Source organism: Sinocyclocheilus rhinocerous, unplaced genomic scaffold, assembly GCF_001515625.1.
Source record: "Sinocyclocheilus rhinocerous isolate Xijiao unplaced genomic scaffold, SAMN03320098_v1.1 scaffold2330, whole genome shotgun sequence".
Lineage (NCBI taxonomy): Eukaryota > Metazoa > Chordata > Actinopteri > Cypriniformes > Cyprinidae > Sinocyclocheilus > Sinocyclocheilus rhinocerous.
In genome coordinates this window covers 196,761-211,897 of record NW_015630979.1, presented here as the reverse complement: position 1 = coordinate 211,897, position 15,137 = coordinate 196,761, and the positions used below count along the sequence as shown (strand labels likewise).

At 36.2% G+C, this 15,137-nt stretch overlaps 2 protein-coding genes across 5 annotated transcripts in view; one reads left to right on the top strand and one right to left on the bottom strand.

Annotated features, from left to right (window-relative positions):
* Positions 1-2,185, top strand: part of LOC107740805 (WD repeat-containing protein 5-like) — a 7,609-nt gene extending 5,424 nt beyond the window's left edge. For both annotated transcript variants that reach the window (XM_016553316.1, XM_016553315.1), the window contains exons 10-14: positions 698-773; positions 897-930; positions 1,485-1,559; positions 1,659-1,746; positions 1,837-2,185. In XM_016553316.1, the coding sequence (XP_016408802.1) occupies positions 698-773; positions 897-930; positions 1,485-1,559; positions 1,659-1,746; positions 1,837-1,937 (374 nt within the window). In that variant the 3' untranslated portion in view covers positions 1,938-2,185. The remainder of the gene's footprint in view (positions 1-697; positions 774-896; positions 931-1,484; positions 1,560-1,658; positions 1,747-1,836) is intronic.
* A 1,263-nt stretch (positions 2,186-3,448) lies between these two features.
* LOC107740802 (retinoic acid receptor RXR-alpha-B-like) overlaps positions 3,449-15,137 on the bottom strand; it is a 66,094-nt gene continuing 54,405 nt past the window's right edge. Inside the window, exons 7-11 of one of the 3 annotated variants that reach the window (XM_016553303.1) lie at positions 10,720-10,849; positions 9,935-10,067; positions 7,610-7,701; positions 6,441-6,546; positions 3,449-5,674 (exon numbers count right to left, since the gene is read on the bottom strand). In XM_016553303.1, the coding sequence (XP_016408789.1) occupies positions 5,527-5,674; positions 6,441-6,546; positions 7,610-7,701; positions 9,935-10,067; positions 10,720-10,849 (609 nt within the window). In that variant the 3' untranslated portion in view covers positions 3,449-5,526. Of the gene's footprint in view, positions 5,675-6,440; positions 7,040-7,609; positions 7,702-8,134; positions 8,186-9,934; positions 10,068-10,719; positions 10,850-15,137 lie in introns of those variants that run through there. The other 2 variants (XM_016553304.1, XM_016553305.1) reach the window with 2 other exon arrangements.

Sequence of the window (15,137 nt, the reverse complement as noted above, 5' to 3'; positions counted from 1 at the left end):
TGTAGGCCTGTCACGATAACAACTTTTTGTTTTGCGATATATTGCCCCAGAAATAATTGCGATAAGCGATATTATTGTCATTTTAAAGTCCATTTTATGCCACTGAATATATAATCATAATGTAACAGCATAATAATGCAAGAAGGCCTACACACTTTCAAATGACAACAAACTTTTCATTTTTAAGAATATTTAGATCATGGAAATTAAGTATCAAAATATTAGATACCTTAAAAAACCTGAATAAATAGTAAATAAACATTTTCTAACAAAATAACTTGTATTGGGATTTTTCCATCTAACGTTACAGATTTTTCCCTGACCTTCTTTTCTCTGTAAATTAAGGTTTGGCACTATTGCTGAAAAACACAATTACTACTTAGCAGTCAGATGTCCGTATGCACAAAGGCACAGATCCCTAAACAAGACCATATCTGCAGATGAAACTTTTTTTTGTAGAAGCATTTTTTAAATTTGAACTAGCACCTCATGACTACACCATGTTATGTACAAGAAGCTGCAAAAGACACAGGCGCAAGTGGAATGTACAAAACATGGTGACATTAATTTTTAAGTAAATATAATGCCAGATGGCAGGATGGTGTGTAATGCATTATTTGGATAAATGTAGCCAATTTAAATGCAAATTAGGAGAGTGTGTTGTTGTTGATGGTGAAGTGATCTGTTTTATTTCCAGATGATGATAACCCTCCTGTCTCATTTGTGAAGTTTTCTCCAAATGGAAAGTACATTCTAGCTGCGACACTGGACAAGTAAGTGAACTCATCCCTCTAGTGACTGTTTATTTTTTCCATTCAGTGCAGTTTCTGAGACAATATTAATTTTGGAAAAACTGCAAACAATGAAATGATGCTTCTTCTTTTTTTTTCTCTCAGTACGTTAAAGCTCTGGGACTACAGCAAGGGAAAGGTATGTCATTGAAATACCATAAATGTTGACTGCTAATAACACACACATATGTTAACTCACCATATGTTAACACCAACTAGTGTGCCAGACCTCACTAGTTAAAGCGGCTTATAAATCAGTCAAATCATGTTTATTATATTTAAATGTAGTGTTTTGCACAGGTTTCTGTCAGGGTTATGTATAGGGCTAGGGGTCAGGTTGAGGTTATGTGATTAAAAAATATCACTAGCAATGAAAGTTCATTAGATGTTGTCACTAATATATTCAAAAAATATGTGTGTACCTACTTAACCATATTTTGGGGGACAAATTTGTATGCAGAAGTGAAACAAATCTGACAAAACCTCATTTTAGGGGTGTCCTCCTTTGTAAAAACTGTATAAAAATAGTGTTTTTTTAATTTACTTTTATTTTTTTAGGGTTATGTTAAAGTATTTATAATTAGCTGTATATAAACATAATACAAGTCTATGAAATATTAAGTTAATGTGTGTAGGTAATGTTCATGCTTTAACTGAACTATTGTAGCTTTTAATTTTAAATTTTTTTTTTAGTGTCTCAAGACATATACTGGACATAAGAATGAAAAGTATTGTGTGTTTGCCAATTTTTCTGTGACTGGAGGAAAGGTAGGTTCAGTATGACTTTGTCGAAGTATTTTAATACATAGGTATATAGTTATTTAGAGCAGTTTTTGAATAACCTGAATCCGTCTTGCTCTCATTCAGTGGATCGTCTCAGGCTCTGAAGACAACATGGTGTATATCTGGAACTTGCAGACCAGAGAAATTGTTCAGAAACTGCAAGGGCACACAGGTATATGACATTTGCTACACCTCCCAGACTCAAACACACGGCAGCCTCTTTGATTTTGTTAACATAAGTATGATGTATTTTTGTCCTTAGATGTAGTGATCTCGACAGCTTGTCACCCTACAGAGAACATCATTGCCTCTGCAGCCCTGGAGAACGACAAGACCATCAAACTGTGGAAAAGTGATCGTTAAGTTAAAGCACTGCACTTCAGAGGCTTTAGTAGAAACTTCAGAATGATGACTTCCAGTAGTGTCTGTCTTTTACAATGGTTTGATAGCACTTAGTGCAGGGTTATTATCTGAGAGATGGGCAGGTCCTGTCTGCTCAGAATAGCGACAATCTCACTCGAGCCTTTTCCCCTTAATATACTCTAATAATCTACTGTAATGTTTTCAGTTCATTTTAATTTATTACCGAAGAACAAATGTTTTCTATCAAATCATGGATTCAGTTGTTTGAATGGTGGTAAACATACCAAAAATGGATATATAAATGTTTTTAAGCAAGATAATTTTCAGGTCTTTTTTGCCATCAAATTATTGCATTTTTGCTTTTCATTTAAGTGTTTTGCAATCATTGATTATTGATATGTGAATTACCAATGTGCTTGGGATCCTTAAATCCTTTGTAAACATAATTTTCCACTATTTAAGCTTTGAATTTGAAGGCATAAATTAGTCTTCATGGCTTTGATCCATTGGAGTAGTAGGTACATTTCCATAAAATTAATATATTGAAGTCATCCTGTACTCTTAGCAGAAAAACAGCCCCAAAGCATAATGTTTCCACCTCCGTGCTTGACTGTAGGGATGGTGTTCTTGGGTCATAGTCAGCATTTCTCTCCCTTCAAACACAGCGAGTCGAGTTAATGCCAAAGAGCTCAATATTTGGTCTCATCTGACCACAGCACTGTCTCCCAAGCCTTCTCTGAATCTTTAAATGGGCCTGTACATGTGACTTCTTGAGCAGCGGGACCTTGCGGACGCTGCAGGATTTCAGTCCATTGCGGCGTAGTGTGTATGACATAAAGAGACTGGTATCAAACTTGGCTGAGAGCCTCCGGCTGGCGATGGCTCTTTCTCCAGAGAGAGTTTGATCAAATCAGAACTTCCTGTTTTGGACGACACTGAATTCATCTCAACTCAAAATCACTCCTGTTCATTTCCAGCTTTAATTATTCTTCTTCTATGGCAGAATTCCTATACTGGATCCATCCTGCCACATTCTTCCCTCGGCTCCGGCCTGATCTGGCTGGATATTCACAATCAACAAAGGTGACAAACAAATTCATAGAGGCAGCAAATGCCTCCCTGCATCGAAAGATAAAGAAGCTCCAGGCTCAAACTTTTGCAAACAAACAATTCAAAGGTTCACTGAGCAGAAGAATACAAAGAATCAAACACAAACATATTGCTTTAAACTACAACAATGGAAAATTCTCAAAGCATATATGTGTGTGTGTATATACAGTATATATATATTTTCCCCACTGTATATATAAATATATATATATATATATTGGAATATAAAAATCTATATAAATGTTATTGCAGCAATATTCTGCTTTATGAAAATGTTAATCTTATTTAATGTTTATATATATATATATGTGTGTATGTGTGTGTGCATCTGATATCATGTATAACACCATTTATTCATAACTCTCAAATAGTTATTTTGTTTGCTGAAGATAATATAAGTCTTTTTTACAATCTGAAATTTAATAGTCCTTTGAACAGACATAATATAGGACAATACACAATACACCCTCCATTTGTCTGGTAAAAAAACCAACTGTGAGCTGTCCTCAGCTCTCAGGTGAGGGTACCATGAAAACCAATGGCAGAGGAACAGAGAAGCCTTTGCACATAAACCTTTCACTCAGTCCAGGTTTGAGGGCACGGCTCCACTTAAAAATGAATATTTACACCAACAATGTGTACAATATAGAACAGACTAAATAATGACGTAGAGAAAAAAAATTACACTTTGTACAAAAATAGATCATTCTCTTAAAATGCATCTCTTTCATGTTTTGCTGACATGTCCTGTGATGGATTGGTGTCTCGCAGGGAAATACAGATGTCTGATAGCGGCACATCAGGATTGTAGCTGATATCAGATCAAATGTGCCCGGCTCCTGATGGTTTAACAAACCCTTTTTGACACAGTGCGAATCCAAGAGCGCTTACAATGTCTGTGTTTTGTCTATACCTCAGCAAAAGTGTCTTTAGTTCTTGTCTGCACATTCTAAATATGCTGGTTTTGGAGTAATGAAAGGCCAAAGATGTACAATGAGTCCACTGGTCTTCCATGACACCGATTCAAATTTCCCCCTGGTCGAAGCTTAAAAACATGACCACTAGAACTTCAGGTTGTGTATATCAATCACATAGACAGTATATGCTGTTTATGTGTATCTTAGGCTGAATACTCATGTTGCTGTGAGGCCTGGCGTTATCATTCGGCAGAATGTGTGGTCTAAATCAGTAGGTCTTTTGCACTATGTCTGCTAATGACAACTGCTACGCAGCTCAAATACCTCCCGAATTCCAATAATAGTTATTAAAATTCATCGTCATCATGAAAACACTGGTTCAGATTGGCTCAATCTGCAATTGAGGTTTGATGCATCAATACAAATGTTACGAAATCGATCATTATTACAGTTTCTTCCTTATTACACAGATAAGACTGCACAACAGAACCAAAAAAATCGCATTTGAATCAACCTGAGGCTTAGAAATTGTTATGTTGCAATGTTTGCCAAGCATTCTTTAAAAACCCAACTGTTAAACTTCATGTAATAGCAAATGAGTACAGCTGCAATGTCACAACTTTTCCAATAGGGGACAGGCATGGCACTTTCCAAACCTCGCAATTCCCTGAGGCCAGACTATCATCTGGATTCCTTTAACTCATTGCATACTTTCAAATCACAAACAACCACTTGCTGGGAATTATCAGATGATATATATATATATATATATAACATTATTGAAACTCTTTGGAAATACTTAATACATATTTATGTTGAATTATAGAGGCAAAACATCATGAAATATCTCCAATAATTTTTTTTACACAATTCTAACAATGAATCGTATTTTCATCAGCGTGAGTTCAGCCAGGAGTACACCTGCTTTTCATTCTTTTTAGACCATTCTGTTATTCATAGGCCCATATATCTTCCAAAAAGAAAAGGACTTGAAGCCAACCTGCGTGCAGTTTCTTCCTCATGAAGATGGACTTTAAGAATCCCGACGTATGGCAATACCTCTTAAAGAATTTCTAAGTGCCTGGGGGAAAAATAATAGTTACTGTGGTCCTGTTCACTGTTCCAATGGCAGATACAGTAATGTGTTTTTTAAGGACAGCTGCATGAAGAAGTGCATCCAAGGTATTTTGTTTCCTCTCATGAAATCTGAAAATTCACAGCAAAATGATTGTGAGTTTAGAGATGAGGCGGTTTGGCTGTGTACAAAAGCAGAGGTAGACCTCTGTAAGGCAGAAGAAATGAGAAACCAAAAACTCCAGAACTCCGTGAGACTTCCCGAACGTGCATGCAAACCAGGAAAAACCTCACTTAATCCATCCTGCGTGCTATTCTGTAATGAACAGTTACACAGTATTTTGTGGATTGCGCAATGTTTCTGATGAATTACTCTGAGTTCAGTCTTCTCCTGTGAGATCAGAGATGTGTCCTGTGGCCTCCTGTAGTGTCCTGTACATGAGCTGCACCCTCTGTCAGAGGGGCGGAGATGAAAAGAAATCATTCCCTTATGTCATTTGGTGTGGCGCTTCGAGCATTTCCATTAGGAAAGTGTCGATGGGTGTGTCTCCGATTAACTTGAAAAAGAAGAGATGTTCAAGACACTTCAAGCCGATGGAGCGCAGGGCAGGCAGACGCAGTAACAGCTTGGCAAATCTGTCCGTGAAACAATGGGTGTCAGTGTTTAGATGAGCACAGTGTAATACTTCAGCAGGTTTTTTTTTTATAATAATAAAGTTTGAGGTCAGTAAGTTATTTTTTAAAGAAATTAAAACTTGTATTCAGCAAGGAAACATGATATTGATCAAAAGTGACAGTACAGTACAGTTCTGTTTCAAATAAATACTGTTCGTTTGAGCTTTATGCTAATCAAAGAATCCTGGAAAAATGTATCAAAGTTTCCACAAAATGTTATTTGAGCAGCAAATCAGCATATCAGAATGATTTCTAAAGGATCATGTGACGCTGGCATAGACTGGTGTAATGGATGCTGAAAATTAAGCTTCGCAATCACAAGAATAAATTATATTTTAAAATATATTCAATTAGAAAATAGTTATCTTAAATTATATTATTTCACAATTACTGTTTTTTCTGTAATCAAATAAATGCAGCTTTAATGAGCACTTAAAAAAAGAGTCTGAACGGTAGTGTAAAAGAGATCTAATAAGCATGTATTTATTGTAGGTAAAATGGACTTTTACTATATGCACGAAAATGGGTTGTAAATGTTGCTGACTTTAAATGAAATTGAAAACTATCTCATGTTCACTGTGAATCCAGATAGACCTCTGTTAAATCTCTGTAGCATTCATTTTGTTCTGTGCTATTACTTTCATTTTTATATGCAAGTGAAATAATAAAGGATACATAAGCACGTGTGAGATGAAAAATAAGTGTGTGTGTGTGTGTGTGTGTGTACCTTCCAGGCTGATCGGGATATTTGTGCTTACAGTAGGCCTCTAGAGATGCATACACTCTTTCCCTTAATGCCTCCACCTCTGATGGATTAGACAGTCCTTTTGAATCTAAGAGCAAAAGGATGGATTGAAGGATGATAGACAGCAAAGCAATGACAAAAAAGAAAAAGGTTATGTTAACGTTTCATTCTGGGCCACTTTATTAGATGCTACACTACTATTCAGAAGTTGGGGGTCTTCTTTTCTTTAAATTACTGCATTTATTCACTAAGGATGCAGTAAATTCATCAACAGTGACAATAAAGATACTTAAAATGCTAAAAAAAAAAAAATCTATTTCAAATAAATGCGGTTCTTTTGATCTTTCTAGTCATGAAAAGAATCCTGAAAAACATATATTAGATCATCATGGTTTACGGTTTTCAACAGTAATAATATTAAGAATTGTTTCTTGAGCACCAAAAAGACGTCTTTCAAAAGCATTAATAAATCAACCCTAAACCTTTGAACAGTGGTGTACATTTGTGTGATGTGCAAACATATCTTGTCTTGTGGCTGATGGGTTTTGCTATAACTTCAAGGCTGAATCAATGACTTTAGGCTGTAGATAAAGACATTTCAGAAATCAAAAACAAGGCAAATCGCCAACTAAAAATGTTCTTCACATACTGCACATCTAAAGAGAAGATGTTGGGCATATTATATTTGGCAAAGTCCACAGCATCACTTAACATATCTCCATGCAATGCAGTTGAACTGACCTTCCAGTATAGTCTCCAGTATGATGAAATGGAAAATCAACAGTGATTTTTAACTTTCTAGACTGGACTGCCGACATTTTTACACACCAAAATGACAATTTTTATTATTCGGGGATAAACACTGAGGTCACATAACAACAATGTTGTCACAATGTTGCACTAATTTAGTGTTTGATTTTTGTTAAAGAAAGCAATACTCGGGACATACTGCTTTCTATAAGCTCGCTATACCGTGGTTTACAGTCATAGGAATCTCATTTACTCTTTCTGGCTTTATTCCAACACATTTTTTTTAGGAATTTGCCAAAACAAATAGCAAGGTAGGTTAATCAAACTGAAGTGGCATTTTAAACGCACTTGCGTAAGAGTGCTGTGTGCACATGTGTTTGTCTAAGTATACATTACTGTACCTGGATTGAACAGAACAATGGCCCGCAGGCATCCAAGTTCAGTCTTGTCCATTTGCATGTCTCTCATCTTCGACACAAGCTCCGTCAGCACTCTGTAAAAAAAAGGGCAAAAATCTTTACGTTCACAGGCAACACGACCAAGCTGATTAATTGCAAATTCATGTTCTCCAATATACCCCTAAAAATGTCAGGAAATATTCTGTAACGTATTAAACATGCCCAGTGAGTCATCGCTCCACCTTTATATTTAGTTTTCATATTGCCTTGAAAATCAAAGTCATTATGTCTTATAAGACACATTCATCTCTACTGCCGACGGACCGGGCAGCATATCTTTCATTAGTGAGGACACCAGCATATCTCACACTGCCAGTGAAACATTATCACAGCGCTACATAAAACTGCCATATGGCTTAATGTAAAAATGACATCAATCAAGAGTAAGATGTGGAGGACACTTTCATGATGCAGCGTCTAATATCATTATGGAGGTTATTTTCAAAAATTCATGTGTGCATGACCTACGGCTGTCACAAATCTTCCACATGGTGTACCGTGAAGACACTGAAGGGTCTCCTAGAAGATCACAAGACCATACCCTCCATAAACTGAATGCTGACATTGAATTTAGTTAGGATAGTTCACCCAAAGTGAAAATTTGATAATCAATTATGTCGTTCCAAACCTGTATGACTTCTCTTTTCTGTGAAACACAAAAGCAGATGTTTAGGAATATGTTGTGGCTGCTCTTTTCCATATAGTTAAAGTGAATGGGGACTGGAGGTATCAAGCTCCAAAATGACAAAAAGAAAATAAAAGATACACGAAAGACAAAAAGATACATGAAAGTATCATAAAAGCTATTAATAACACTCAAACACTATAATCCACATCTTATAAAGCCCTTAAAAATAAATAAATAAAAGGTTTGTGTGAAAAAGACACAAAGTTACATTCAGTCAAATGGCACCATATTTGACTTGAGATTTTCAGTGAATTAATGGCTTAAATTTTGGTCTGTCCCTCACACAAAACTATCCTACGGCTTCAGATGATTTGGAATATAGTCAGTGAGCAAAGAGCTTGTAACAGCAGTGCCCACCCACTTTTTCATCTGTATTTTTCTTATTCATTTTTCCCATATGGATTTTTAAAAGAACCAATCCAACCAGCTAGAAGGTGAATCACAACATTACAAATGTAATGAGTTTTTTCAAGAAACCTACCTGCAAAGCTACCTGAAAAACTATGCACAAGTGCACCTAGGGCAAAAACTGCTTTAAACACAAAGGATGGTCACCAAATGTTGATTTAATTTAGTAAATATAAGTTCATTGATAAAGAACATCCTTGTGCAAGCAAAAATCTCACTGGATTATTACAGTTAATGGCTAAATGAATGTTTGGAAATTTTGGAAACTGATATTTCCAACTGCCACACTACAGCAAAAGACAACTGACTTAAAAACATTTTTAACCGATGAAAATACGAGAGGCCTAAGACTTTTTCACAGTACTGTATATATACTGTGTGTATATATATATATATATATATATGTATATATATATACATATATAGGACCCTATTATGACACTACAGAGTTTTTGGTGCAATTTGCTTGTTTCAGTTCTCTGATTTATGGAGGTTTCTCTACAAAATCATGTGTAATGTATAGTTTTATAACAGGAATTCAGCTGTTAAACATGATTATTTAAATCAAAACCAACAAAAGAGCAATAATATGCAAGTGCTATATTAGTATATTATTATAGTGTTATATTTCAATTTCACAAAGAAACATGCAGTATTTTGTCCAAGCAATAATAAAAGGACACATTTAATTTATAATTTGTCTTAAATCTAATTTTGTAAAAATTTTTTTAAAAAAAACGTGAATCGAATCGTGAAATCAAAATCGTGAATCGAATCGTGAGTTGAGTGAATCGTTACATCCCTATTTAAAAGACATGTTGAAATAAAACCATGCAACTAGTGGCTTCAAGAAAAGCATATGCGATCGATTAACAACCTCGTAGCTCACATTCAGTCTGTCTTCAACGGTTTACAAGTTATGGTTAAAAATCAGTTCCCCTAGGAAGAAAATGAATGGTATTTTTACTTAAGATTTTTATTTTTATACTTTTACTTGTATACTTTTTGGAGCTTTAAGGTGGTATTTTTGCCATTTGTAACATTGACAGTCCCTCGCCCCATTTACTTTCATTACAGTAAAAAGAACAGCCAAGATATTCTTCAGAAATTCACCTTTTGTGTTCCTCAGAAGAAAGAAAATCCTACATCTCTGAAAACTAACATTTACTAACCTGTCAAAGATGGCTCCCACACCGGCAGTGTGTGCACTCTCTCTATGGACGTGAAGGCCTGTGGCTAATAATATCCCATCTTTCACAGCTATAGAACGATGTGAAAAAGAGGCGATCAGGAGTTCATTCCACCCTAGCAACAGAGGACAGAAGCACAAAAGCACATTGATAACCGAACAAACAAACAAAGGTAGCAGGAAAGAGAGCAACATGTGTATCTGTATCTGTGCATGTGGTGGCTTTGTCTGTTGCGTTTGTTTACTCTTCTAGCTCAATATCAACTTACTGTAAGTTGTATTTTCTTAAACAATATTGAGTTTTAATGAGAACATTTCACAGTTTCATACGCTGCGATCCCATTTCAGAGGCTCTGAATAAAACGCACTGAATAGAGTTTGATTGTCCTCAGGCAACCTACAGCCTAAGGAAATAAATGCAACATGTGAACGGCGAGAACAATCCAGCCTCTTATTCTCCCTCCGTCTATGTTGAAGCCATCATCCTTAACAGAATAAGGACACTCACTCCAAGATAATGAGATGGAATTCCTTCTTTAATCGATGCTGTGGCCCGAGGCTGGATCAAATGTATCTCTGAATCCATATAAATGCTTCTGGAATAGACTATAATGTCACATAACCGTAAACATACTCATTTCATTAGTTGATGCTGTTTTGAGCTGTAACTCCATAGCTGGAAGACTAGATGTACAGCACACGGGTCACATCAGGTCGATTTCTGCAGGACTCAAACAAAAGTGGTCTGTGTTTTTTTTAGTGACGCACCTGCTCTCAGGAGGATGACTTGATCGTCCAGCGGGAGATCAGAAAAGTGAGGTATCCGCTTGGCCCACTCCACTAAGGTAAAGAGTTGCTTGTCAGCTGCTTGGCAGATGTTTGTTACAGGGTCGTTAGGCTGGAGAGAAAGAGAGAGAAAGAGAGAGAGAGAGAGAAAGCGGGGTGAACTCTTTGGCAATATAGCTTTCATGGATATATACAAAAGAAAAGAAAAATACAAATGAGTTCTCTTTTGTCAGTTCTCTTTTCTCAGTTGGTTCTCTTAGACAGCTATGGAGAGCAAACTTTTGCTTTTGGCTCCTGATTCTCAGATTTTCTCCTTGGAAAAAGACCCTAGTGATCTCCTAATTTCAGAAAAGATCTCAACAATGTCTCATACTGCCAAGATACCAGCATATGCAGAAAGCCTCTATATGAACAAACAAACTAAAACATTTCTCAATAAATTAAACTAAATGATCCACATTAATTTCATTTGATGTCATTTTCATTAGAAATTTCTTAGAAACATTTGATAATTAATGTCTTATTGCAAAGAAATAAGAAAGTTGTTGTACATTTTCATTCAAATGTAACAACTTTTGTGAGAATGGGGAAGATATTGTATTGGTTAACATACATAACATAGCACTTATATATTACTGTTTAAAAGTTGTTTTTTTTTTAAGAAATTAATACTTTCATTCAGCAAGGATGTATTAAACTGATCAAAAGTGATAGCAAAAGCAAATACATTTATAATGTTACGAAATATTTCTATTTGAAATAAATGCTGTTCTTTTCAACTTTTTATTCATCAGCAAATCCTGAAAAAAAGTTTTTTTAACATAGATTAGAATGATTTCTGAAGGATCATGTGACACTGACTGTAGACTGGAGTAATGGCTGCTGAAAATGGCAGCTTTGCCATAACAGGAATAAATTAAACTTTAAAATATATTCAAACACAAAACATTTATTTTAAATTGTAGTAATATTCCACAATATTATTGTTTTGACTGTATTTTTAACCAAATAAATGCAGCTTTGGTAAGTATAAGAGAATTATTTCAAAAGCAGTAAACAATCTTTTAACCCCAAACTTTTGAGCAGTAGTGTATTTCTACACAAATATGCTTTTGGACATATAAAACTTTTAATGAGGGCACAATAACAAACAATGCACTTTATGTTATTTGCATTCAGCATAAATATCACCAAGAGAAACTCGGCTGTCAAACTCATTGATGCGAGTGGAAAATGAGCAGATATCTTGTGGGAAGTCTTGTGGAAATCATTCCTGTCATTTGCCCCCAATGGAATATTTTTTATTTTCGGTTTAACTCTTGCTCTCTAAGAGCCTTTCCTTCTGCTTGAGTAACCCAAACTCTCCAGCCCAGAATCAATCAGAACAAGCACTCGTGAACCAGCAGCCTGGCATGTCAGAGCACTCTGTGCGTGTTCTGCTGTTGTCATGGAGCAAATTCTGTCCCAGTAGGATCCCGAAATCACATCATCATCATCATCCACCCAGAGCGAAAAGCTCTTTCATTTTAGTGGTAAAGTAGACTTTATCACTCTTTTACAAAGAGCACGTATGACAGAAATAATATACTTTAACACATTATACTTAAGAACTGTACTCATCCAGAGTGAGCAAAAGGGCTGGCAGAATCACTCTGGACCCCTCACATCCAGCACACTCCCTCTTTGAACTGTTGCCATCTGGTCGACGCTACAGAGCACTGAGCATCAGAACGACCAGACACAGGAACAGTTTCTTCCCTCAGGCAATCCATCTCATGAACACTTAACAATAACTGTGGAACACAAACTATTTATTCACTCATACACTTATCTAACACACATACTCAGTCTACACCTCAAATTTGCACATAATATACCTGTACATACAAAACTGTCTATTGTAATATACCTGCACATACAACTGTCAATTTATATATTTTTACTCCTTATTTACTTGTTCTATTTTTTATTATCTGTGTTTTTTGTTCTGTCACTGTCATTCTGTTACACTGTGGAAGCTTCTGTCACGAAAACAAATTCCTCGTATGTGTAAACATACCTGGCAATAAAGCTCATTCTGATTCTGATTCTGATTAAAGTCCCCATGAAATCTTTTTGGCTTTTAGTATGAGGGTCAAAGACGAAAAAGGGTTTAAGCATATGTCAGGCTTGTGTTGTGTTTTGTTCCCCATGTGCTCCCTGTGTCCCAGTGTTTAGCCCTTTTTTGGTTATGTTCCTGTCCTGATTATTTCATTTAGTTCATTAGTCTCCACCTGTGTTTGTTTATTTGATTCAGGTGCGTTTAATTTACTCCCTCGTTATGTCTTGTATTTAAAGTGTAGTCTGCCGGATGTTTCATTGTCGAGTCTGAATGTCGTTACCTGTTTCCTACCTGTGTCCCTGATTCCGTGTAAAAGAATAAAGTATATATCATCGTGAATTCTCCTCCGTCTCCTCGCTCCTCACAATAGGGAGCGTGACAATTTATCAGTAAGGATTTTTTACTCATTTAAAACACAATAAAATTTAATATGCTCTCTTGTTCTTTTATATATTTTAATATGTACATGTTAGAATAAGCATGTTTGAATTTTTACGTAAATATTGTGTTACACTGAATGACAATGTAACATTATTTCAACCAAATTTTGATATGTTATCCTCCAAAAACTTATTTGAAACCTTAAAAGTAGACCCTTTACTTGCATTTAATGTGCTTACTATGGACATAAAATCACTTTTGTACATTTCTTTTGATGCGGACATCTTAACGTCTTTGTCACATACTCCGTCTGCAGTGCGTATGCGGTCCGAGTGCGTTACTTATGCGGTGCAGAAGCAGCACGGACTCATTGTGCTATTACACAGGACGCGTTTGCAGTCCGCTCATGATCCGCGGCTGTTTAACACAAACACAACATTTATCCATTATTTTGATTTCAAATCCAAACATAGTTAGCCTATACTGAAAGTGTTTTTTTCAGCATTGTGATCCTCTTTTATCACAGTACAGTTACACAATCTTTCAGACATATCACGTTTAAACGATCGCTGCACTGCTGCAGACGCGCCGCACCTGGAACGCACTGACGGACCGCAACCGCGTGCAGTGTGAAAGCTCTAATCCGTTAACATGGGTGCGTAAAAAAAAACCCTACACTATTTATACACACTAAAGTTGAAACCCAGTCACTTGTTCACAGTTTACTGTATGGCGAATGGCACGTAGTGAACTATATAATACGCATATGCATGAGTCGCGAGGACCAAAAAAACGTATCGGGCCCATTTGAATTCTACACAGAATGCTATATTTTGTAGCGATATGGACGAGATTAGGAGGAGAAAGAGTTAGACAGTCTCCATATTAGAAACAGCACTGATGAGTCGAAGAGATAAGACCGGTGCCATTCCCCAATATATCACACACGTTATAAACTACACATCCTCAGCATCATTATTATCACTGTTTCACTATAACTAATAACAGTTTCATATTGAATCTAAAGGGGTAAGCCATAAGCTGTCAAATGCGGCTTTATAGAGCTCAACAGCACTAGCCCAAGCTGTGATATAAACAAAATATTAAATGCAATCACTGAAATTTTATGTGCTTTTTAATTTAAGTAGGAGTTACATTCACATGTAATTTCAAAATGACTTAGTGTCTTTGAAATTTGGTTAAAGTCTACTTTCAAGAGCACTAAGGTAAACTAAATTGTCATTTCTATTGAAACATTTATGTCATGTATTTAAATATATTTTCAAATATAATTTCGCATATGTAAAGATTAAGTTGTAATGTAGTAAATATGCCAAGCTCTGTCATGAAACTGTAGATGGCGCAGGCTGATAGGTCGTTAACGCAAACTGATGATGTTCATAACTACTTGGCACAAGCTGACTGGTTCATGTTGCATACGCAGCCAATAGGCTTGCTGCTTTACATTTAAATCGCTGGCTAGTTTCATAGTTCCTCTGAAACCCTCCACCTTCCCCAGCTCCACCTGTATAGATCTGCTACGGGTTATTATATATGCTATTTGTGCAGCAGCAGTATGTCTTAAATACTCACAGCACTAAACGATCGCTGCACTGCTGCAGACGCGCCGCACCTGGAACGCACTGACGGACCGCAACCGCGTGCAGTGTGAAAGCTCTAATCCGTTAACATGGGTGCGTAAAAAAAAACCGCAACGCACACTGCAGATGGAGTATGTGTGAAACAGGCGTTAAGGTCATCTATAAGCTAGTGTGCTCCAAAACATTGACAACATTCACATTTAGAAAATGTAAGCATTCAAAACTTAGTCTCTCATTTCCAGCAAAATGGATCAACGATTTTGATGACATCACCCAACTTCTGTCCAAATAAATGCTCTCTAGAATCTAAAGCCCCC